This window comes from Leopardus geoffroyi, chromosome X (assembly GCF_018350155.1).
Source record: "Leopardus geoffroyi isolate Oge1 chromosome X, O.geoffroyi_Oge1_pat1.0, whole genome shotgun sequence".
Taxonomy (NCBI): domain Eukaryota; kingdom Metazoa; phylum Chordata; class Mammalia; order Carnivora; family Felidae; genus Leopardus; species Leopardus geoffroyi.
The window spans coordinates 99,474,308-99,499,773 of record NC_059343.1 but is presented as its reverse complement, the minus strand read 5'-3'; the positions used below and the strand labels follow the sequence as shown (position 1 = coordinate 99,499,773).

Here is a 25,466-nt window from a genome sequence, read left to right as displayed (position 1 = left end):
TCACCCTCTGATGAATGCTTTCTGTCCATAAATGAAGCAGAGATGGAAGAAGAGGTGAATAAATGCTAACATAAATTGCAGTGGGTCAGCCACAAATACAAGCTTTCAAAAAATAGGGTTGGTTTTTTTTTAAGTCTAGGTTAAGGTGCTTGCTGATTTCTAAAGTACTTCCTGGGTTTGATTAGTGTGCCGGATGCATCGAAAATTGCTATTTCAAATCTTCATTTTGTAATCCATGCATTAGAGTAGAAGGCCTCTTTTCAAAAAAAAAAAAAAAAGATTCAGATCAGAATATAATGTGTGCTTTTCACCGTTACATATCTCTTACTGACTCACCAGTCACGCGCTAGGTAATGGATATTGACATTGAGATAGGCAGGCTCTGAAACGCTCTGGTTGACCTTTACTCGTAGCTTTTAGGTATGATTTATTTCTATGAGGAAAAAATTTGCAAATAGTGGGGGAAGCACTTTTATTGAACACCTTGTATCTGTGTAACAATTGCATGTGGCTTTAGCATCTATACCCCAGTTCTTTTCCGTTGTCCTGAATCATATCCAGGAGCTGCAACGATCGTGTGGCCAGGCTGGCCACCTTCCCACATGCTATGTTTGCCATCTTGCTTTGCAGCTCGGCTTTGGATCGTTCCTTGGAATCATCGGATCAAACCTTGTCGAGAACAAACGGCAGATGGTAAGTCTGCATCGCTATAGAATTACACTCTTTGTCTGAAAAAGCTGAATATATTTATGAATTAAATAACACACTTCTTAAGGTTGCCCACATTGGGCCACAAAAGTAACTGCTCCTTTGCCTTTTCTCCTCAGCCTCCAGGGAACTTGTTCGAAAGTGACCCTGTGGTATGGGACTTGTTCTCATCTTGCCCGATGCTCCCTCAGTGCCCTAGTCGGTCTCCTTAAGTGAAAGAGATAGAATATTCTGGATCTTGCCCTTTGCTCTCCACCTGCCTCTCAGATGCATAACCTTTGGGGAAGGTTTTTGCAGAGGGCTCCTGCCTTTTAGGGTATTACAATCTAGGAGACTTAGATCAAGAGGACAAGTCACACTTGGGGCACACAAAAGACAAAATTATGAAGCCAACCTAAAGTATTCCCACGACTCATACTTCAAAGCTAAGTGTGTTGTAATGTTCAAAGGAAGAAGGAACATGTAACAGGAGGTAAAACTTAGAAAGTTCTATGTCCTAACAGGGGCCACAAGGGCAAGCTGTTGGGTTTCCTGGTATGGACCGAATTGCAAGCATATTGTAGTTTTATTGGCTTGTAAATCAAGATGCCTGGTGAGTGGTCAGATGGTGGACTGATTAGGCTCCCCCAGTACAAGCCTCTGTGGCATCTAGACTTTGATAATGGGGTCTATTTAACAGCAAGTTTAATCAGATAACGTCACAGCTCCAGGGACAGAGAACTCTAACCATATGTTCTCATATGAATCGCCCTCAAGGGAGAGCTCATAGTTCTCTTCTTCCATTTCACCTGGACTCCCCGCCTCCCCTGCCAGTTGTGTTTGCACTTGGGACTTACATTATTCAAAATAACGGGAGAGTTTTAATTGTAGAGCTGATCATAGCATAGCTGATAATGCCAATTTCATGACATCGTTCATCCATTATTTACCAATTCTCTGTAGCTCTGTGAAATGAGATTTATGGGGAGAGGCTTCTGAACAACTCCTGAAGGGGATGAGTATTTCCTCCTGGCCCGTAGAGGAGGGAGAACCTTAGGGTGGCCTTGACTTTGATTTGATTTTGCCCGGGAGAGCAGTTTAATGCCATGCTATTTCCCCCCCTCTTTGCCCCCAAACACCTGAAGAAAGCAAAACACTGATTCCATCTAGTTCTGAGGGTCAACACGGGCAGACGGTAGGCTTAGGCAGCGCCTGCCCTTGCCCCTGTAAGCACCTTCCCCCGCATTGGGTTGTAGTATCACCCTTGTAGTGGAAGACGAATTATTAGGAAAACTTGTCATTTAACATGATCATATAACATGATATAACATTTATATATACACTCATATACATATATATGCATATACATATGCATATATGCTCATCATATAACATGTTGAGTATAGGGCGGTCTGGTTCAAGCAAACATTTTCTTACTTAAAAATTTTGGGGGGTGCCTGGGTGGCTCAGTCGGTTCAGCGTCCGACTTTGGCTCAGGTCATGCTCTCCAGATTTGTGAATTCAAGCCTTGGGTCGGGCTGTGTGCTGACGGCCCGGAGCCTGGAGCCCACTTCGGATTCTGTGTCTCCCTCTCTCTCCCTGCCCCTCCCCCGCTCGCACTCTGTCTCTCCCTCTCTCAAAAAGAAATAAGCATTTGAAAAATTTTTAAGAAAAAATAAATAAATACTAAAAAGAAAAAAGAAAACTTTTTGTATATATTACGCAGAGTTAGTTGATCAGTTCCAGAGACTTCAACCCTTGTCAAATGTCTTTGGTATTTACTTTGGTATTTGTCTTTGGTATTTACATCTTACTAAGTTGACTGTTCTTTCTTCAACAATGCAGAAGGCCATGTAGGGTTGTGTGGGGCCTCAGAACCATCCCTGTCTTCATCAGTGCCCACTGCGAGGGGTTGAGAAGAACACTGGACTAGGAGTTGGTGGGCACCAGACCGGATGGTGACCCCGGGCACACCACTTCCCCTCCTTGAGCCTCCAATCCACCAGTAAATAAAATAGGGGGTTGGACCACATGATGTCAAAGGTCTGACATCTTTCTGAGTCTGAGCCTGGAAGAGCCACACGTGTTCCTCCTTGGACAATAGGCTGGATGTTCATTTGGTGCTGACAGACTCACTGAATGAGTTTCTTAGCTTGCCCTGAACATGGGGAACGTGCTTCAGTGGCCCCTTCCCTGTCTCCCTCGGCTCCCACTCATCCTGGATGATTGAAGAAAGCACCCTCATGGGGTGGCCGGCCAGAGTTCTGCATTGGCTGGCATTCTCTTGGGGACCATATAGTCTCCAGAAGCAGCAAGAGTGGAAGGCTAACAGACACTTTTGTTTCCCCCTCACCCTCGCAGCTGGTGGCCTCCATCGTCTTTATCAGCTTTGGGGTGATTGCGGCCTTCTGTTGTGCCATCGTCGACGGGGTCTTTGCTGCGAGACACATTGTGAGTACTTTCAGTCCTGGGTTCAAGCCATTGTACGATACAGCAAAGTTGAGTGTGTGCTGAGATGTGTGCCGAGTGCTGTGAGGGGTACAGAAGAGGGAGAAAACAAGATCCGTGTCTCAGGTTGCCGACAGTTGAGGACACCACGGGACACATGGTCATCTAGAGAACAGGGGCTGAGCCGGGGGTATAAACTCTAAGTACCAGAGCGGTTTATCCTGGACTCCAGTGGCCAGGACAGGCTTCCCCATGGTGGTGGGAGCTAAACCTTTGACACGTAACTGAGATTTGGAAAGGCAGAGGGAAGGGCTTTGGGGCCGGGGGAATGACTCGGAGGTGATGTTGGGAGCGAGGAGGCAGGGAAGAGCAGGGAGGCCGATGACTTGAGAGCCTTGGAGGCTTCAGCAGCCACAAGAACAGACCATGAGGACAGAGTCACCTTTTCTCAGATACCTGAACTTTGCTGTCCCTACAACTATGGTTGGCGTTTAGTGATACGATTGGGCTCCAGAGAAGGCCCCGGAACTAGAAGCCTCCACTCAGAGCCCAGTCCTGGAGTGTGGGTGCCAAATCCTTCCTCCTCTGGAGAAGCTGCACCTTGAGAAAGGCCATTTTACTCCTGAAACCCGGACCTGTGCTCTTGTTTGAGGAAGCCTGGGATTCAGGGCATTCCTGTGTGGCTGTCTACAGGAGCCCTCGCCCCTCTTTCAGTACTTTCCATTCCATAGTGTTCCAGACTATTCTGCTAGGGCTGACTTCTCCATCAGGCACAATAGGCACAACACCTGTGGCCCATAGGACTTTCAGGCTTTCAGTAAAATATTAGCATTTCTTTTCAAATCTGTAGAAACATGATAAGCTTTTAGGTCAAGAAAAAGTTTTCCCATATAATATAAATATATTTGTCTTTATACCAATGCAGTCATTAGATATAATTAAAATAAAGAAGGGGCGCCTGGGTGGCTCAGTCAGTTAAGCATTTGACTCTTGATTCAGCTCAGGTCATGATCTCACAGTTTGTGAGCTTGACCCCCGTGTCGGGCTCCATGCTGACAGTGCAGGGCCTTCTTGGGATTCTCTCTCTCCCTCTTTCTCTGCCCTTCCCCCACTAGCGCTCTCTCTCTCAAAATAAACCTTTAAAAAAAATAAATATAATTTTCAATATTTTTTAACAGGGAGATGGACCCACAAAAGCAAAAGGTGCCTAGGTCCCAGGGAGGCTGTAACATAGCCCTGATCCAGCCCACAAACCCACATCAAAAGCGAGCCACAGCAACTTACTGGGCCCCCACAACCAACACAAGTACTCCTTTCATTCCTACTGAATCAGCAGGGAGAATGAAAACACCTCGTGAACTAGTTGGAACTGTTTTGCTTTCCAAAACAACTGAATTGGAGCAAAATTGTATTACCAGAATCTTCTGTGGATCAATGGCACTTTATTCCATTTCAGTCACTGGCTAATAGTGCAGGTCATGTTGAGGGAGCCTCATGGGTATGGTTGGATCTGGGGAAGGATGATCTGTGACATTATTATTTCAATTCCAACTTGCTCTTGGACCCTCCTCTCAGGAGTAAGAGTCAGTCCATCATTTGCCAAGATTGGAGGGACTCATGTGGTTGGTGCTTCCCCACAAGCAGTCTCCGAATTGGTGTCTCAGGAGAGGATTTCTGGGCAGAGGGCAGAGGGCAGAGGGCAGAGTAAGGGGTGAGAGAGAAAGGGTCTTTACCCGATTTTCTTTCTGGGCCGAGAATTTAAATGTAGGCCCAGACCCACCCCTTCTGATTTTAGATGAGAACAGCCATCTTCTTCATCTTTTTCTTCTTAAAAAGGCCAGTGATACATGGGGAACTTGTAACATCCACAAGCCCACCACCCTAACTTAGCAATCCTTATCATTTTTGCATATGACCCTCTGAGTAAGCACCCAGTTGTGTGGCTGTGTGTAGCGTGCTATTGGTATTCAACAGGAGCCATCTTAATAACAATAATGCCTTGTTTTTGTGTAGCGTATTTAGCTTTTAAATGTGCCTTCACATCTATTGTCTCATTGGAGACCCACAGCAATCCTGTGAGATATGTAGGGCAAGCATTATTATCCCCATTTGACAAGCAGTATTCACTCTGAGGCAGTCTCCATGGTAACAGAGGCCTAGTGGCCAAGAAGCCTGCAGTAGATTTTGATGGCATCATGAGCTAAAATGGCTTCCTCTTTTTCCCTCCTCCTCCCACTCCTAGTGTGTTTTTTTTTAACAGTTTTATTGAGATGTAGTTCACATCCTATATAATTCATCCACTTAAAGTGTACAATTCAGTGGTTTTCAGTATCCTCACTGTTACGTGGAAACCACCACCACATCAATTTTAGAGGATTTTCATCATCCCCCAAAAGAAGCCCCATGCTCTTGACTCTCACCTCCCTTTACCCCTAGTCGCCTCAGCCCTAGGCAGCTACTAGTCTACTTGTTTTTTTCTTGATAGATTTCCCTATGCTAATTAACCATTCATATTAATGGAATCATAGAATATCATGGTCTTTTGCGACCTGACTTCTTTCACTTAGTGTGCTATCCTCAGGGCTCACCCATGTCGTAGCATGTATCAGTGCTTCATAGCTTTTCATGGCCTAATAATATTCCACCGTATGGATATACCACATGTTGTTTGTCCATTCAGTGGCCGATGGGCATTTGGGTTGTTTCCAGCTTGTGGCTTTTATTAATAATGCTGCTCTAAACATGCATGTACCATGTGGCCATATGTTTTTGTTTTCCTTGGGTATATACCTAGGAGTGGAATTGCCTGGCTATATGGTAACCACATTTACCCTTTTGAGGACCTACTGGACAGTTTCCGAAAAGAGCCGCACCATTTTCCATTCCCACCAGAAGTGTATGTAGGGGAGTTCCAATTTCTCTGCATCCTTGCCGACTCTTATGATCTGACTTTTTAATTTTAGTATCCCACTAACCATCCCAGTGGGAATCAAGTGGTATCTCAGTGTGGTTTTGATTTGCATTTCCTTGACACTCCTAAATGTTTTTGAGCACTGGCCTCTGTCAAAGGCAATGGAGAAAAATCCAAGTTACACTTACTGGAAGTTTCCTCTAACGACCACCTACGTGTCTCTGACTCCAGGCCCTCTGTACTTCCTACAGTTAGTGGCCTGCAGCAAAGTGTTTGATTCGTGGATTTGGGTTAAGGCTGGATGAATCTTTTAGAAAACCTTTCTGCTTACGCTGCACCTGTCCTAAGACATCTGCCAGCCCTCACTGACACCCAGAGAGTTTTGAGAAAGGAGGCTTTGTTAATGTATGGCAATATCCATTGGCCAGTTTAACGAAAGGCCCTTTTGGATCCTAGCACTGCGTGGGTGGGCTAAAGCCAGGCTTTCTTTTTATAAACAATGAATTTTTTAAAAGATTTTATATTTAAGTCATCTCTACACCCAACGTGGGGCTCGAAGTCACAACCTTGAGATCAAGAGTCACGTGTTCCTCTGGGCCAGCCAGGTGCCCCTAAAGCCAGCCTTTCCTGTTGTTGAAATCTCTCAGCACTATCTTGCCCTGTCCTTTGGCTTGGGAATGTGTGAGCTACCTCTCAAGACCTACCTTCTTACACGCCCCTCTAAATATGTCTTCTTCCTTCTCTCTCGTCTCCTAGTTCTTTCCTTCCCCGCCCCCAACATGGCCTTTAACCATCTGGGAAGGTCATTTTGCCTTCTTGGAACAGTTTCCCCCTCTTCCAAATGGATGGAAGAGTAACCTACCTCTCAGGCTCAACCTGAGTGTGATATGAAGTAATGGGTGCAAACTGGGCCTGGCACAGAGTAGGCACTCAACATAAAGCAATGTCCATTTCCATCTCTTCGCTCCAGAGTCGGAAGCCCTTCGGATTTGAAAGGTCACCGAGCCCTCACGAAGTGACTTTTTCCTACCTCCCAGTTGCCAGGGCTTATTCCTTCTCCGGGGTCTCAATGCACAATAGCAGCCAGAGGCAGCAAAGAGGCAACCGTCACACACGTCTGTCTTCATCTGGGGCAGTTGGCGGCTGAATGCTTTTTGCAGAACCAGGAGGTCGGGAGGGCTGTGACCAGCGTATCAAGCCTCCCTTTCCACAAGATAATAGTGGTCTCTGCTATTGTGCAAACACGGAAAATAAACCCTGCTGCGTGTGAACATGAGAACCCTCGCTCCTTTCCCCCCTAACTCCAGCCTCAGCCAACAGGGCAATGTACTTTCAGGACAGTGAACAAACAAGAGGTCCCTGTAGAAGCAGCTGATGGGAAGTCTTAGGTGCTCGATGGGGCTGGGAGGCAGGAGGCGCTGGGGTGTCAGGATCAGGAGATGTTAAATCATCCGTGGGAAAAGCAGCCACTGGGATTTGAAAATGGCAAGTGGGGGCAGGAGGGAAGGTGCTTGGCCACCCCCCCCCCAGGTCAGTTTGCATGAACTTCTTGTCCCGTCCTAACCTGCTTTTGGCCAGAGCTCCGCCACCACTCAGGAGATGTTTAGCATCACCCCAGAAGTGAACAGCATCCCCTGCCTGCAAGTTTCCAGGCAGCCCTGGATGGTGCCTGTCTGCTCTACCCCAACCCCCGTGCCTGGGAGTTCCCTCAGCAGGAAGCTGGCCAAGCCAGGAGGGTAAACCAGCTGCCCTTGAGCCCCATGTTAGTTTTCTGGGCTTTAGCTGTGTGTTTGGAGTTCACTGTCTTTACCTAGTATCCTTAGTATCTGTGTAGTTGAGTGAAAACGGCTCATAGTGTAGTTGAGTTAAACTCTACAGCAGTTTCAGGACACCCGGGTGGCTCAGTTGGCTAAGTGTCCAGCTCTCGGTTTCAGCTCAGGTCATGATCGCATGGTTTTGTGAGTTCGAGCCCTGCATCAGGCTCTGTGTTGACAGTGCAGGGCCCTGCATGGGATTCTCTGTCTCCCTCTCTCTCTGCTCCTCCCCCACTCATGTTCTCTCTGTCTCTCTCAAAATAAATCAACTTAAAGAATTTTTTAAAGAGGGCCACCTGGGTGGCTCAGTCGGTTGCGTGTCCGACTTCGGCTCAGGTCACGATCTCACGGTCTGCGAGTTTGAGCAGACCTGTCTGTGCTGACAGCCCAGAGCCTGGAGCCTGCTTCGGATTCTGTGTCTCCCTCTCTCTCTGCCCCTAACCCACTCACATTCTGCCTCTGTCTCTCTCAAAAATAAATAAACATTAAAAAAAATTTTTTACAGAAATCTACAGTAGTCTCAGTAGCTGTTCAGCCCCCTGGGGCTTGCTTCCTGAGCTCTTCCTTCTGGAAAAGCTGTGGCAATGACAGCAGGGAGCACATGTCAGCCAGCCCGTGTCCTGTCCTCAGGTGATGATGAGAACTCATTGATGGAGTTGGGCTCCCTCCTTTTGAGAGTATGGTGTTGTGAGAATGTTCCCTGGAGACTCTTTGGAAGAAGACAAAGACTGGAAATAAAAGAAAACCAGACAGGAAATTTCAAGAAACCCATTTCTTAGTCAGTTTCCAAATTTCTCATTAACCAAGTGGCCCAACAGAAAGCAGTTATTAGAACATCTTAATCTAATCCTCAGATTCTCAGGGTCCATAGAGGGGCCGCTTTCAGAAATTAATCCAACCCACTGCCTACTCGTGTGTGTGTGTGTGTGTGTGTGTGTGTGTGTGTCTGTGTGTGTGCATGTGTGTCTGTGTGTCTGTGTGTGTGCGTGTGTGTCTGTGTGTGTGCGTGTGTGTGCGTGTGTGTGTTCAAATCTTTTATTACCCATCAGAGCACTTGCTGCTTTATTTTCCAAAACCAACACTTCTTTGGTTTGGTGTTTCCCTTTCCAGGATCTGAAACCACTCTATGCTAACCGGTGCCACTATGTCCCCAAGACATCCCAGAAGGAGGCTGAGGAGGTGAGCCAGAATGAGGCTGCATGTCTTACTTTTGGGGAAAGTCTTCCGTTCTGCCTGAAACCCCCTTCCTTGTACTCCTTTTCACGGGCCCAAGGCTTGCTGTTAGGTGTCTGTAGCTGATTTGTTCAGTGGGTCAGAGCACAGTGCTAATGAGGCCACGGTCATAGGTTGGAGCCTCAAGAGGCCTAATCAGATTTACTTTGCTCTGTGGCCACAGGCTGCCCCTCTGACCCCAGCAGGCAGCCTCTCCGTGTGTGGCTTTGATCCCAAGAGGGACAGATGAGTACAGAGGCCACAGGGCAGGCCACTCCCCCAGCTCTGTGGATGGCGGTTTGGTCGCCCGGACTCGGTGCCCAGCTGGAGGGAAAGCAGGAGCCTCACCAGAGCACTGGGCCTGGACCAGGGAGGCAGAGCCTGGGTCTCACACGCAGGAGGGGTCAGGAAGCCAAACGAGGGTAATCGAGAAGCCCGGTCCACTCTAAGGCTCTGAGAAGGCCTGGACTGTGGGCCTGGCCCCTCTCATGACACCCCAAGAGGCCAGTCTGCTAATGCACGACGACTTCTCTCGCTTGCCCTATGCAGCTCTCCTCGTGTTCCATGCCGCCTTGCGCGGAACTAGAGGCAGCGGGCAGTGAGGTGAAGCACGACTCCGGGCCACTTTCAGAAATTAACGCAACCCCACTGCCTGTTTGTGTGTGTGCACAATAATTGCCCCCCAGCCCAGAGATTCCTTTGATATGAAACTACCATTCGACATAAAATACAATGCGAATGGTGCCCTTGGAGTTAGGCGGGGCAATAGCCCTCCTCCCAACGCATCAGGGCAGATATTTTTATTGTGGCTCTGCCTTTCACTTCTCCCCCTACTTTGCACCCAATCCCAAATTTACTGTTTTTCTAACTACCCATGGGTTCAAAGGGAGGAGTAGAAACGTTCACGTGCCAACAGCTTATCAGAAAGGCAGTGAGCATTTGGATGGAGGACCCGATATAGAAAAAGCGCCTGTTTACTACAAATATTCTCTATAACACAGTGAAACACATTCACAAGCACTTCCTTGCATCCATAAAGGACGAGAATCTGGAATATTTCTTCCCAACAGAAGACGGTAAATGGAAATGGATCTTTTACATGTTTTGCAAACTCGAGATGTGTGAAATGTCATTGCTGTTCTGATTTCGTGGCGATCGCTTTCTTGTGTTAACTTGGTGACTGTAAAAATATTAATGACTTCCATAGGTTCACTTGTAACCCTGGTCCCCCTAACCCTATTTTTCCTATATAAGGTCATAAGTTCCTCAACCAAAAATTCTCCTTCCGCGAGGGTTCTGAGGAACCTTACCCAGGCAGCTAGAGAGGTACTATTGTACTTCAAAGTGCATGTGACAGCCTTTCTGTCTTCCTCCCCATCTGATCCCCCGCCCCTTGTCCCCCCCCCCCCGCCATTCCCCTTCCCCACCTACTTTCATTTCCTGCTGTCATTTGTTCTTCCGCCTGTCCTTCCATCAGTCCTTCCTCCTCTGCATCTCCGCCCTTCAGGGATGGGGCACTGAGGGCTGTGGCTGAGGCTGGACGGACCCCAGCTACACGGTGGCTCATGTCAGGCACAGGTCAGCCAGCCCCGTGCCCAGCCCCATCCCTCTCCTGCGTTGGTGTGTTCATTTCACAGCCATCCTTACCGTCTCCATCAGTCACTAACTCATATTTCCAGTCCCAGAGGGTCCTGCCTCCCATCCAGTGCCAGCCCATCTCTTCACTGTTGTGTGCCCTCAGGTGAACTGCCCACACCTCAGCCGTGGATTCTGCACGCCTCGCATCCGGGGCAACACCTGCTTCTGCTGTGATCTCTACAACTGTGGCAAGTAAGTGCTGAGCGCCCCAGCACAGGAATGATGGTTTGACCACAGTGGGCACTAGGAGGGCTGAGGCGGGGCGGGGGGTGGGGGGAGCGCAAGGGCACACGGTAGGGATCAGAGAAATGGAAGATGTTGGTCTGTCAACAGATTTCAGCCTAGTAAGCATTACCTCCCTTATCCGTGCCAGGCATCATGCTAAGTGCTTTGGAATACTTGATCTCATTTTGTTCTTACCTGTGATGTATGTAGGATTATTCTCTCCATTTTACAGATGGTGAGAGTGAGGCTCAGAGGAGGCATACACCTGGCCCAAGGTCACCCAGAACTTGAAAACAGTAGAGGTAGAGTTCAAACCCAGTTCTGTCTTAAGTCCAAGTTCAACAACATTCAACAAATAGTTACTGAGCACTTTCTCTGGGCTTGGGCCTGTTCTAGACACTGCTGACTCAGCAGCAAACAAAATAAAAGTCCTTGCCCTTATGAAGCTTGTATTTTAATAGGGAAGACAGTCAATAATACATGGATATAAAATATGCCAGGTGTTGATCAGAGCTCTGAGAAAAAAATGAAGCAGGAGAGGTAGATAGGTAGGTGAGGGTGAGGGTGCTGTGTGAGACAGAGGAGCCAGGGAAGGTCTTTTTGAGGAGGTGACATTTGCGCAGAGACCGGAACAAAGCGAGAGAGCAACCCAAGTAGATACCTGGGGAAAGAGTGTTTTCAAGCAGCAAGAACAGCAAGTGCAAAGGCCCTGAGGCAGGAGCAGGCTCAGTGCTAGTCTTGCTTCGTCACTCGGCTCTCTGCCCTCTAATTGCAAAAACGTCACTTATTCTTTTTTTCAAAACATATTTAGGGGTGCCTGGGTGGCTCGGTCAGTTGAGCATCTGACATCAGCTCAGGTCATGATCTCACAGTTCATCGAGTTCTAGCCCTGCATCAGGCTCTGTGCTAACAGCTCAGGGCCTGGAGCCTGCTTCAGATTCTATGTCTCCCTCTCTCTCTGCCCTCCCCCTCTTGCGTTCTCTCTCTCTCTCTTTCTCAAAAATAAATGAACATTAAAATAATTAAAAAAAACATATTTAGGTGGTGGGAATACACAGTCTATACCTCTGAGGAACTCACAGACTCGTAGGGAAGACAGACATGAGAACAATTGATTACATACAACAGAGTGTGATAGGTACAGTGGGGACCAGTGGATATACTGGGGACCCTGATGACCCAAATGACTGAAAGTCAGAGCTTCTGGGGGAGTGTCAAGGAGGAGGTGACATGGGAGCTGAAATTTAAAGGGGAGGGAAGGAGTTGGGAAAGAAACCAGAAGGGGGTAGAGGTGGGGAAGGTATTGCCAGCAGTTGTGGGGGTGGGAAGAGTTCTACAGGGGGTAGGAGGTAAGGGCGGAGCTGTAGTCAGAAGCCAGATCATGGAGGGCTCACTGGCCACAGGAGTGACTTTGGACTTGACCCTGTAAGCAATTTGGACTTGACCCCATAAGCCACTGAATGGTATTGCGTGAAAGATGGAGTGCTGAGGGCCTGGAGACAGAGGGGGAAGGGAGGAGTTGGCAGAGGGGGCCCGGAGGGAGCTGGATCCAGAGGAGTCAGATGGATGCAGCATCCTCCAGACCCCCACCCCCTACTCTTGGTATTGGGGGGCCCATTTCTGCGGTTTGAGGATTCAGACCTGACTGACTGGAGGTAGGGCGGAGAGGTGGGGAGACTGGCACCAGCCTTTTACCTTCTTCCCTTGCACCAGCCTCATTTCGTTCAAAGGTTTGGCAGCGGAGGAAGAGAAACTTAAAGACTCAAATGAGGTTTGGGGATTATCTGGGAGGTTCAATTATTCATGTTGTAATAATAACTAACACTTGTAAAGGACTTCCCTCCTCAGCAGCGGTGATGGCTATAATTATACTTCCTGAGCTCATCCTTCCAAAAATGATCAAAGGAATGTAAAATAGGTCCTAGGGGAATTGGGGTTATTTTGCTATCTTTCCTTTGGCCTCCCCTGATGCCCCCCTCCTTGCCGCTGTCCTTCCTTCTCCTTTTCCCCCCTCCCTCGCCCAGCTCGCCCAGCTCCTCGCTGCTCTCCTCCCTCCTCTGGCCTGCCCCCCCTCCTTTTTCACTTCCTGGCCTCCTGGTAGGGGGTGCTGGGAGCAGGCTCACACCTTCGGGCCCAGGATGGAGAGGAGCGGAGGCCCCCTGGGAGGCTGCGAAGTGATTCCTTGCAGGCGCGCCTTTCTCTCTGAATTTAGGTGTGTTTCTGGAAAAGGTTTGAATAAACTAAATCTTACTTTAAATTCCATTCAGTTGAGTCCTTAGGTGCATTTTTTTTTTCAAAAGTGGAGACTAAGCCCAGTTTATCTTCCTGTCAATCTGAACTTCATAATAACTGACTTTCTTACTTTTTTAAGAAAATGTTTCTTTTATGTTTGAGAGAGAGAGAGAGAGAGAGAGAGAGAGAGCTTGAGCAGGGAAGGGGCAGAGGTGGGGGGGGGACAGAAGATCTGAAGCGGGCTCTGGGCTGACAGCAGCGAGCCCGACGTAGGGCTCAAACTCACAAACTGAGTTAGTAGATTGTGACCTGAGCCAAAGTCAGATGCTTAACGGACTGAGCCACCCAGACACCCCTGACTTTCTTACTTTCTTAAAGCAAGTTATGCAGTATTGTCTTCAAGGCTCTCAAGGAACTTTATGAGGAGTGGTGCTAAACTCTGGGTTCTCTGGAGGCAGGGACCATGACTTCATCTTATCTCTATCCCCGGTCCCTGGCACAGGACCGGGCATGAGTAAAGGCCTAATGAAACAGGAGTGACATTTGTTGGAAAGCACCAAAAAGAAGAACGCCCTTTTCATCAGGAAGATAAAATATTGAACTAGGCAACGAAGAAGGGTCACGGGGACGTGGTCCTTAAGCCTGGAAATGGTTTTCGCCTACCTGGGGCCCCTACCCCAGCGCCCGGGCATCAGTCAAGGCCCTGTCTGTGGTGCTAAGTTTCCAAGGGCAAAGCCACCAGGAAAAGACTTTACTGAACTTTCCATCAGGAAACAGTCCCACTAGGGTCATAAACCAGGGCCACGAGACTTAAGAGGTAATGATCCTACAATAGAGGGAAAAGGTTTTCCTTGACCTCAGGCTTTTTCCAGCCAGCGCCAAAGAGACCTGAACTCCAGGCCTAAATATAGCTAGCAGCAAGCATTCGGAGAGATGCGGGGACTTTAATTTTGCAGAGCCTGTATTTGTTTTCTTCACACAAAACCTATTTTTAATCAATTGCCAGCTCCTCCAGTCCATTTCCTGGAAAGGAGGCCAAGAAAAAAAAAAAGTGGGAACAAAAACATCAGGCAGTCATTTGTACAGTGCTATGGAAACAGAGTTTCTACTGTCCCCTCAAACCCACAGACCTTCTTTGACGTCAAGGCAGTCAGGTTTTAATACCAAACATAGATGATTCCATTTAGCCTTATGCAGGAAGGTGGCTTTCTCTAGGACACAGCTCTTCAGCAGCTGCCTTTCAGAGCACTTCGCTCAGCTTTGGAGAGGTCAAGTCAATATCACTGGTTCTCAGTGTGTAACCTAAAGGAAATGGAAGGAAATGGGGGTGGTTTGGTGAACTGCTTCAGCTGGCAATAACATGGAAGAAGACAGCTTACTTTCATTCATTCCCCCGCTTCAACAAAGTTGTATTGAGCCCCTACTATGTGCCAGGGACTGTTCGAGAAGAATAGGTATGGGGAAAGCATAATCTTACCCTTCAGGAACTCGGCTTACCAGAGGGGCTGGGGGAGGGCAGCTTAGACCCATACACAGAATACATGCAGTGAGAGATGCACAAGCTTGTCCATTGGCATTGCCTGTCCACCGAGAGTTGGTGGATGGTTCCAGGCGCCTATGGAAGAGCAGAAGGAGGCCCTTCTGCTTTAGCCAAGATCTGTTGCCTCCTGCTTTGTTAAATGGGGATGGAAACAGAGAGGTTATCTTTTTCTCCAGGCACACCCAGCAAGTTGAGAGCAAGAGGGTGAAAGCCCATATTGGGCAAACAACCTCATGATCAATGCCACAATCAGGCTTTGAACTCAGTTACTCATTCACCAGACATTTATTGATGACTTGCGGTGTTTCTGCCACTGTGCTAGACAGCGAGGGAGACACAAAAGAAGTGTAAGAGATGCCCCTCGCCCTCAAGAAGTTACAATTGAGACGGAGGCGCTACGTCTACCTTGGTTGTACCTTCAGCACCCAGCACCGTACTCGGCGCTGAGTAGGCTGTCAATAAACATTAGACGAAATGACTAACTGAATTATTGACATACGCAAAGTGCCAAACTAAGAGGAACAGACTGTCTGAGGCTATGGGAGTCCAGGGGAAAAGCTAATGAATGGGCCCCGGAGTCCTTGAAGAAGACACTAGAGACATGGCTGTGGAAGCTTTGAACAGTGGGAAAGGCTAGGACAGGCAGAGAACAGAAGGCAGTACCTTCCGTGCAGGGAGACAAATCTGAGCACAGGTTTGGAAGAAGTACCCAGTATGGCCAGTTTGGGGTTTCTCAGGGCTCTGGCCTAGCTGGAGACTGGACTCCATTTTGGAGCCGGATTGTGGCCAACTGAGGCATTCGGATCCTTCTTCCTGAAGGTAATGGGGAGCCATGGGAAGATTTTGATTAAATGAATGATTTAGTTTTAAGAATGTTGGAGGAAGCTTAATGAAGCAGTGGTAGGGTCTGGGAGGCGGGCCTCGCAGGCATAGACGCTGAACCAAGTGGAATCATGAATCTCCAACAGCAACAAACCGCATGAATTTGTTAAACCCTGAACCAGACCTAAATATTAATGTTCTTTTGCTTCATGGTTAAGTAAAAAAAAAAAAAAAAAAAAAAATTTCAATAGCTGCCGAACCTGCTCAAACCGGAACCAAACATATAGTATCTAAAATAATTGAGTATTTTTAAACAGACTGCTACCCTGCGCACCATGGTGTGGTCTGTGCCTTTAAAGTGTCAATGCTTTTATTTTTTTCATTTTCAAAAACAGCTTATTTTTGAGAGAGAGAGACAGAGAGAGCGCGCACGCGCGTATGGGGGAGGGGCAGAGAGTGAGAGGGAGACACAGAATCCGAAGCAGGCTCCAGGCTCTGAACTGTCAGCACAGAGCCTGTCATGGGGCTTGAACCCAGAACCCATGAACTGCGAGATCATGACCTGAGCCGAAGTCGGACGCTTAACCGACTGAGCCATCCAGGCGCCCCAAGGTGTCAATGCTTTTAAGAACAAGACTCAGGGGCGCCTGGGTGGCTCAGTCGGTTAAGCGTCCGACTTCAGCTCCGGTCATGATCTCATGGTCTGTGAGTTCGAGCCCCACATCGGGCTCTGTGCTGACAGCTCAGAGCCTGGAGCTTGCTTTGGATTTCAGGTCTCCCTCTCTCTCTGCCCCTCCCCCACTTGCACTCTGTGTGTGTGTGTGTCTGTCTCTCAAAAATGAGATAAAAACATTTAAAACTTTTTTTAAAAAAAGAACAAGATTCAAAGATTCCTTGCCAGAGGCTGGCTCTTAGAAGGGAAAAACAACAACAAAGCTACATGTTTTGTGGGGGGCTCTTATTATGTGCTGGAGTGCTGCTTTCTTGCATTGTCTCCTGAAATCCCCCAGGTTAAGAAAGTTGCTCAGCAAATAAGGGACAGAGCTGGGACCCAGATGCAGTTCGACTCCAGAGTGCTGCCTGTCTGTGCGCACTCCCAGCCCAGCCTGCCCTCCCTGTGTTGGGAGGTAGACAAAGATCATTCAGGAAAGTCAGAAGCTCACTGTCAAGCCCTCCAACCCCACACTCACCCTTACTCACAGGCCTGCCTTTTTACAGCTCTTGTACGGCTATGCCTTTTCGTGGCAGTAAGCAATTTTCTTCTCACTGCATAAATCTCTTTATTAATATATGATACTGATGAGAGTAATGCTTTAAAATCCCAATAAACATGGGATATGTTAATATTTTATATCCGAAGCGAGAATTTTTTTAAAGGATAATGAAATATGTCTTCTTTCTTGATCTCTCTTTAATGGATCATTTCTTCATCCAGTGTCTAATATCCTGGGTGCCAATGTTATGGTTCATGGTTTTCTTCTAGGTTCAGTGAAGAATAAAAGATATGTGCAAGTAATCTGAAAAAAATGTAGCATGAAATATAAATCTGATTTTTCGATTATAATTCATAATGATAGAGTAACAGAATTCAACAATGATTTGTGTCAGTGGGGCTCCGTTTTGATTTTGAGAGGCAGGAAAATGTCATGGTAAAGTATAAACTCAAGGCCAGCATGTCCGGGTTCAAAGCTCACCTCCACTACTTAATTAATTTCTTTCTCTGCTTTGATTTTCTCATCTGTAGGTAACAGGGATAAAAATAGCCCCTACCACATAGGGTTATTCTAAAGATTAAGTGAGTTCGTGTTTGCACACTGCTTCGAATAGTACCAGGTGGGGGTGTCTGGGTGGCTCAATCGGTTAAGCGTCCGTCTCTTGATTTCAGCTCAAGTCACGATCTCATGGTGGGATCGAGCCCCGGTCAGGCTCTGTGCTGACAGTGTGGCGCCTGCTTGAGATTCTCTCTCTCTCCTTCTCTCTCTGCCCTCCGCCGCTTGCATGCATGCACTCTTTCTCTCTCAAAATAAATAAATAAATTCAAAAACAAAGAATAGTACCATGTAATAGTAAGTACTCTGTAGAACTTTTTGTTATTATAATTGCATTAGTTTTTCAAAATCACAGATTTGACCTACATCTATGATGGTAGATAGCTATACATATTCTTACTTAATATCAGAAAGAAAATATTCTACCTGCCAAGAGTAATAATTACTTGGGAGTTACTGTGTTCCCTGATGTATGCAGAGAGCCACTGGTAGTGGGATTAAGCTTTCTGTGTGTCCGCCTTGCTTGTGGGTGGTCTCCAGTTATAGTCTTGAAAATACTGAAATCTGGTTCAAATTCGGACGAATTAAGACACCTTTAAAATTTCAGTATGGAAGCTTACTATTTAAAACCGTGGGTTTCACGGCGCCTGGCTGGCTCAGTCGGGTGGAGCATGTGACTCTTGGTCTCAGGGTTGTGACTTGGAGCCCCACGTTGGGGGCAGAGTTTACCTAACACATAAAAAATAAATAAAACAGTGGCTTTCAAACATCAGCGAGCTCATGAACACAGATTCCCGAGGCTCACCCTAAGATTTTCTGCCGGATTCTGTGGGACTGGGGCTGGGCCTAGCAACCTGTGTGTTTAAGCATCTGTTTCTCAAAGACACATGCGCACACAGACACGCAAACAGCATGCTGATACACAGGCAGGCACATGTACACACAAACTCACCAATGGTTCCGATGCAGTCTGTCCCGTAACCACACTGATTTCAGTTCCTCAGAAAAACACTGATTTTAAAGGATCCTGAGATAAAATAAAATCACCTGTAAAGTTTAAAAGTCTTTTCTTGTGTGAATAATCCCTCCCTGATTGCCTTTGGAGGTTAACCTTTCATTTTCGTCCTTTTTCACATCCAGTGTTCTTACAACAGGGGAGTCACACGTAATAACCATCCTGATGCCAGGGCACTTGGTTGTGATTTTAAGAACCACAATGTTGGAGATTCATTAGCGATTCCAGCGGCCAAGTTGTAAACTAGTCTGCAACCTCCCGGAAGACAGGAACTTTCACTTAATCAATCCAGCACAGATTTATGTAGCACCCACTAGGTGTCAGGGAGAGCAGCAAACAAAAGGAACTGAGTCCCCGCCATCATGGAGCTCACATTCAAGTTGAAGAGACAGACAGTAATGAGTGAGTGCTAGAGAGCAGCTCAAGAAGGCTAACGTGTCAGCTCTGCCTACCATAATAAAATACCATAGACTAGGTGGCTTAAACAACAGACATTCACTCTCGCATAGAGCTGGAAGCTCGGGGTCTGAGATCAGGGAGCCAGCATGGCCGGGTTCTGGTGGGGGCTCTCTTCCTGGCTTGCAGATGGCCACCTTCTCACTGTGTCCTCACGCAGCCTTTCCTCAGTGCCTACAGATGGAGAGAACTTGCTCTCTCTCTCTCTCTTCCTTTTTATAAAGCCATCAGTCCTATCGGATTAAGGCTCTGCCCTTCTGACTTCATTTAACCTTAATTACTTCCGAAAAGCCCTGTGTCCAAATACAATCATTTTGGGAGTTAGGTGTTCAACTTAGGAATTTTGGAGGGGGATACATTTCAGTCTGTAGCAACTAATGTGATCGACGGTGACTGAGCTGAGCGGGGGTGTCTTTCGACAGAGTGGTCAGGGAAGGCCTCCACAAGGAGGTGAGATTCAGGTTTTGTGCAGCAACTTGGCTTTAGTTCTTTACTGGGACATTGTTTTGTGTTTGTTGATGTTTTGTTTTGAAAGAGGAGAAACGGTGAAATCTTGGAAGCTTGAATTCAGATCCCAGCTTTTTCACTTATGACTCGGGCGAGTTCCTGACTTCTCTCTGCTTTAGTTTGTTCGTCAGGAAAATGGGAATGGTGATAGTACCTACCTCATAGAATATCATAAGGATTTGCAGTGCTGTCTAATAGAACCTTCTGCAGTGACAGAAATGTAATCCGCTCTGTCCAGAGCAGTAGCCAGCCACTAGTGTGGCTCTTAGAAGTGTAGCTAGGGGGCCCCTGGGCGGCTCAGTCGGTTAAGCCTCTGACTCTTGATTTCGGCTCAGGTCATGGTCTCAAAGTTTGTGCGATCGAGCTCTGCCTTGGGCTCTGCGCTACAGCGAGGAGCCAACTTGGGATTCCCTGTCTCCCCGTCTCTTTGCCCCTCCCTCCATCTCAGAACTAAATAAATGAACGTTAAAAAAACGTTGTAAGAAGTGTGGCTATTGAGCACTTGAAATGTGGCTGGTGAGCCTGAAGAACTGAATGTTTTAATTTTTTTTTCATGTTTATTTATCTTTGAGAGAGAAAGAGACAGAGCTTGAGCGGGGGAGGGGCAGAGAGAGAGGGAGACACAGAATCCGAAGCAGGCTCCGGGCTCTGAGCTGTCAACACAGAGCCCCATGCGGGGCTTGGACTCACGAACTGTAAGCTCATGACCTGAGCGGAAGTCAGACGCTTTACCAACTGAGGCCCCCCGGGGCGCCCCTGAATTTTTTGTTTTACTTAATTTTAACTCATTTGCATTTCAACAGTGACTAGTAGCTACCATCTTAGACAGCACAGATTTAATGAATTCACGTATGTAAAATGCTTAGCGCTGTGCCTGGCACGTAGTAAACGTGAACGTGCACTGTCTAAGATGCGTGTCGGTGACGGCAACAAGTGTTTGTCTGGTAGGTAGGAGGTGAGTTTTTCAATTTATTTTTTTGCCTAAGCAGCACTCGCACTTTGATTTATTACGGTGCCTTGCTCCCCAGTGCGTTCATGGCTATGACGTCCCTTCCCATAGCTCCCCGCCTATTCACCTGTCTTTTCGCTGAGCTGCATAGTAGCCAAAGCCCTAGGGGACAGCCTGCTCCCGGGAGACTGACGGGTGTGTGCTTCTCCCTGTCCAGCCGGGTGGAGATCACCGGTGGGTACTACGAATACATCGACGTCAGCAGCTGCCAGGACATCATCCACCTCTACCACCTGCTCTGGTCCGCCACCATCCTCAACATCGTCGGCCTGTTCCTGGGCATCATCACGGCCGCTGTTCTCGGAGGTTTCAAGGACATGGTAAGGAAGGAAGCGGCTTCTTATCCCAGAGGCCCCTGTCAGGGGCCAGGGTGGAGGCTAGGAGGTTGGAGGCAAGGGGGACCCACGTTTCAAAGGGAGGACTCCGAAGCAGTTGCTTCAAGGACATAGCCGCCTTCAAACATCTCAAACTGAAGGAGACAGGCGATGTCATTAGTGGGCAAAAATTTCTTGTCAACATGAGTTGCCTGTGTTCTTGAGGTACATTCTGGGGGCAGGGATGAAGAGCCAGTGTCCTCAATTCTCCCGTTCATGCTGGTTATATAAACACAGCCTTTCATGCTCACGCCCCCCCCCCCCCCACACACACACACACACAAACACACACTTTTAGTAGAAACCTTTCTGGGCAGTTTTTTCCCCTAACTGACTTCGGGAGAAATAGAAGCAAAGAGGTTTTTAGCTCAGGTAAGAGTAATGCTGGTCTCCCCGTCCCCAGGAATTTCATCCTGGAGTTTCTCCAGAAAGAGCATCTGGGCTCTTCTCTCTCCATCTGAAGGGCCACCCCTGGGCTAAGCTGCTTGCTGGGTCTTGTCCTCAACCTCAGCCTCCCCAAGTTCCTTATCCTCCCTCTCAACTCCTTTCCATATTTGTGTGTGTGTGCGTGCGTGTGTGTGCACGCGCACGCACGCGCCAAGTCACAGGGGACTCAACACTCAGTAAGTTCCCTGTAAGAGTGGGCTTCTTCCTTCCTTTGCTTTTAAAGCATTACTAAGCATTTATCTGCTTATTTAACAAACCTTGATCTCTGATTATGGAGATAATAGTTTTAGAACTATGGTTGTCAACCTGGCTTCCTTTTAGAATAGAATCACCTGAGGAGCTCAAGAAGCCCAGATGCCTGGGGGTGCCTGTGTGCACCCGGGTGGCTCAGTTGGTTAAACGTCAAACTCTTGACCTCGGCTCAGGTCATGATCTCACAGTTTGTTGGTTCAAGCCCCACATCGGGCTCTGCGTTGATGGTACAGAGCCTGCTTGAGATTCTGTCTCTCCTCTCTGCTCTTCCCCTGCTTGTTCTCTGTCTCCCAATCTCTCTCAGAATTAAAAAAAAAAAAAAACTTTAAAAACTAGCTTAGATGCCTGGACCTCTCCACCAAAGATTCTAAGTTAATTGGTCTAAACTGAAGCCCAGCCATCAATATTTTAAAAATTTGTTAATGTTTATTTATTTTTGAGAGAGAGTGCACAGGCAGGGGAAGGGCAGAGAGAGAGGGAGACGCAGAATCCGAAGCAGGCTCCGGGCTCTGAGCTGTCAGCCGAGAGTCCAGTGCGGGGCTTGAACCCACGAACCGTGAGATCATGACCTGAGCCGAAGTCGGACACTCAACTTACTGAGCCACCCAGGCGCCCCAAGCATCAATATATTTTTTTAATGCTTATTTATTTTTGAGACACAGAGAGAGTGTGAGCCAGAGAGGGGTAGAAAAAGAGGGAGAGAGAGGGTCCCAAGCAGTCTCCTCTCTATCAGCACACAGAGCCCGACGTGGGGCTCGAACTTATGAACCATGAAGTAATGCCCTGAGCTGAAACCAAGAGTCAGAGGCTTAACTGAGCCGCCCAGGCGCCCCAGGCCTCAGTATTTTTTAAAAATTCCACAGGTGGTTCTGCTCCGCAGCCAGGATTGAGTGCCTCCGCTTTAAAGAAGCGTCCCACATATGTTTAGGGAATTATTTTGTGCTTAAAAGGGTTCTCCTTTGACCCCAGAAATGAGTCAGATAGCCCCTAAGCCCCTGGGTGTTTCTGTCCCATTCTGGGGTCCCTGAGGAACAGGAACCTGAAAGATAGTTTGTAATTTGACCTTGGCCTGTCAAAAGGCTAAACAATGGAAAGGGAAAGGTAGGGTAAGGGGGGGGGGGAGAAAACACTGCAGCAGAAGCAGGTTGACAGAAGTTATTGAGTGTTCCCGCTGGTGACTGGAAGTCAAGAGAATTCCATCCCTACTCACGTCCAGTCTGTCTGTCTCTTTTTTTCTCTCCCTCTCTCATACACGCATTTCTCATTCCCACACCCCGCCCCCCACTGGGGAATGCCCAAGCACTAAGGAGTGGGGGGCACACCAGCAGAGGTGCGACCCTCAGAAGGAGGAGGCCCTGTAGGTTTGGGCCTGAGGGAACTTTGGGGCGGGAGGGCTTCAGAAAAGCTGTTTGTGGGTTGAACAAAGGATGCTCTGTGTTCTTGGAGACCTTCCCCAGGGGGCCGGTGAAAGTGGAGGCGCTGAGTAGAATGGGAGCCGCTCTCGCTGGAAGGGAAGCTCGGGGGTCGGGGGTTCAGGAGATCACACATCAGGATGGATGTTAAGGGTTATCTGGATCGTTCCTAGTGCTTTCAGACCCAGGGGGCCGAGCTACCCTGATGCGCAAATGCAGTGGGTGGTGGGCGACTACTCAGTAGGCTCCGTGGGGTTCCTGCAAGGAATCAGTGGATCGTTGATGTACAGGTTTATTTTTGGACTCTTCATTTCACTGTGACCTTTGATCTTTAGGGGAAAGGGGGGTTTGTTGAGGGTCTGTCCTGACAGGTAGAATCACGAGCCTCTACTTTCTACAGAGGGCTTTTGCGCAATTAACTTCCTTCGCTCCTCCCCGCTATTACTACCTTATGAGGTATCACTGCCCCCATTTAACAGATGAGGAAATAGGCCAACAGAGGTCAAGTGACTTGCCCAGAACTAAATAGCAGAGCTGGGACTGGAGCCCAGGTTTGTCAGATGCCAGAGCTTTGCTCTTTCTACTGCGTCCCAGCTGCCCGGACCGACATTTGGATAGCCCTTTCCGGTTCTCCAAGTGTTTTACCACACATTACCTCCTTTGTTTAGTTGCTTTAATTTAGAACAATTAAAAGCGAGTTGTTTCCAACTGTCCGGAGCTTCTTTAAGAGGAAATGAGGAGGAGGGCAAGGGAAATACAAATGCCGGGCCTGGGAACTCAAATGGAGGGCCAATGGGGAAAACGAAAGATGAAAGCAAAGATCAGGGGCAGGGCATCCGATTCATGAGATGGGAGAGTAAGTGGGAATGTTCAGATGGAGTGCCAAGAAGGAGCCATTACTTCGATCGCTGTATTTTTTTTTAAGTTTATTTCTTTATTTTGAGAGAGAACAGGGGAGGGGCAGAGAGAGAGGGGGAGACAGAGAAGCTCCAGCAGGCTCCGCACTGTCATCGCAGAGCCTGATGCGGGGCTCAGGGAGATCATGACCTGAGCTGAAATCGAGAGTCGGACGCTTAACCGCTTAACTTAGACAAACCTGGAACATCGACAGGTGAACCTCAATAAAATCCTCGACCTGGGTCCAAACGCAGTTGGTGACTTGTGGTGTGCCCCCCCCCCACCCCCGTGAGTGGAATGCCCTGGGATCCGCAGGGAGGCCCAGGGGTGCTGGCTGGTGAAAGCCATTCCCAGGGAGTGAGGACAGGAGCCAAGGGCTAGCTGGCAGCTGTCAACAGGATTAGCCAGGAGCCGCCATTTGCAGAATGTGGTGCCTTGAGAGGAACAAGGATGTCTTCATTCCCTGACCAGAGGAGGCTGGGGGCAAAGGAGCTTTTTTTTTTTTTTTTTTTTTTTAATGTTTTTAATTTATTTTTGAGAGAGAGAGAACAAGTGGGGGTGGGGGGCAGAGGGAGAGACACACACACAGAATCCAAAGCAGGCTCCAGTCTCTGAGCTGTCAGCACAGAGCCCGACATGGGGCTCGGACCCAGGAGCCTCGAGATCATGACCAGAGCGGAAGTCGGACGCTTAACCGACTGAGCCACCCAGGTGCCCTGGGGCAAAGGAGCTTTGAGAAATGTTTGATGAAGTGTTTGTTGACCAAAGATATAAGAATTTGAGATGAGTCTTTCAAAAGTGACTATATCTTGCCATTTTCTCCTAATTGGTGTCTATGGTTTGGAGTAAAGTGGGGAGGAATGAAAGTGGCCCTCTTTAAAAAGTCCACAATCATTGGGGCGCCTGGGTGGCGCAGTCGGTTAAGCGTCCGACTTCAGCCAGGTCACGATCTCGCGGTCCGGGAGTTCGAGCCCCGCGTCGGGCTCTGGGCTGATGGCTCAGGGCCTGGAGCCTGTTTCCGATTCTGTGTCTCCCTCTCTCTCTGCCCCTCCCCCGTTCATGCTCTGTCTCTCTCTGTCCCAAAAATAAATAAACGTTGAAAAAAAAATAAAAAAAAAAATTAAAAAAAAAAAAAAAGTCCACAATCATTGCCTCAGAATAAAGTCAGTTTTGTCCAGGCAAGATTGCTTTCACCATTTCCTGTGCTTCCTAGTAACCTTTTGTTTCCCTGGAGCTCAGAATGTTACTGATCAGTAATGGGGGTGTCATAACTTCCGAGCCCCAGAATTTTATTTATTTATTTTTTAAAATTTATTTATTTTTGAGAAAGAAAGGGGAGAGAGAGAGAGAGAGAGCACACGCAGGTGGGGGAGGGTCAGAGAGAGAGAAGGAGAGAGAGAATCCCAGGCAGACTCCACATGGTCGGCGAGGAGCCCAAGGCAGGGCTGGAACTCACGAACCGCGAGATCGTGACCTGAGCCGAAGTGGGTCGCTTAACCGACTGAGCCCCCCAGGTGCACCAGGAGCCCCAGAATCTTAACGGAAACACACACCATTCTCTCTACACCCTCTACCCTTGACTCTCCTGTCTTCTGTGGCTTTCCTGGGCTTATTCAATCTTCCTCTTGTGTTGCTTTCTCTGTAATAGTGAACTTCCTTTCAGAGATTAGCCTGGGCCCCCTGCCTCGCTGAGCACACAACAATTTTTATAGATAACGTTTACATTGCGTGATTGTTTCTCTATAGCTAGGCTTAGTTCCTTTGCATAGATGAACTGATTTCATCTTGCGAGAGCTGGA

The 25,466-nt window shown here is 48.0% G+C and overlaps 1 protein-coding gene across 2 annotated transcripts in view; it reads left to right on the top strand.

Moving 5' to 3' along the window:
• TMEM255A (transmembrane protein 255A) overlaps positions 1-25,466 on the top strand; it is a 57,207-nt gene that overhangs the window by 16,773 nt on the left and 14,968 nt on the right. The window contains exons 3-8 of one of the 2 annotated variants that reach the window (XM_045470921.1): positions 631-693; positions 3,049-3,138; positions 8,971-9,039; positions 10,327-10,398; positions 10,814-10,902; positions 20,443-20,605. In XM_045470921.1, the coding sequence (XP_045326877.1) occupies positions 631-693; positions 3,049-3,138; positions 8,971-9,039; positions 10,327-10,398; positions 10,814-10,902; positions 20,443-20,605 (546 nt within the window). The remainder of the gene's footprint in view (positions 1-630; positions 694-3,048; positions 3,139-8,970; positions 9,040-10,326; positions 10,399-10,813; positions 10,903-20,442; positions 20,606-25,466) is intronic. The other variant, XM_045470922.1, reaches the window with a different exon arrangement.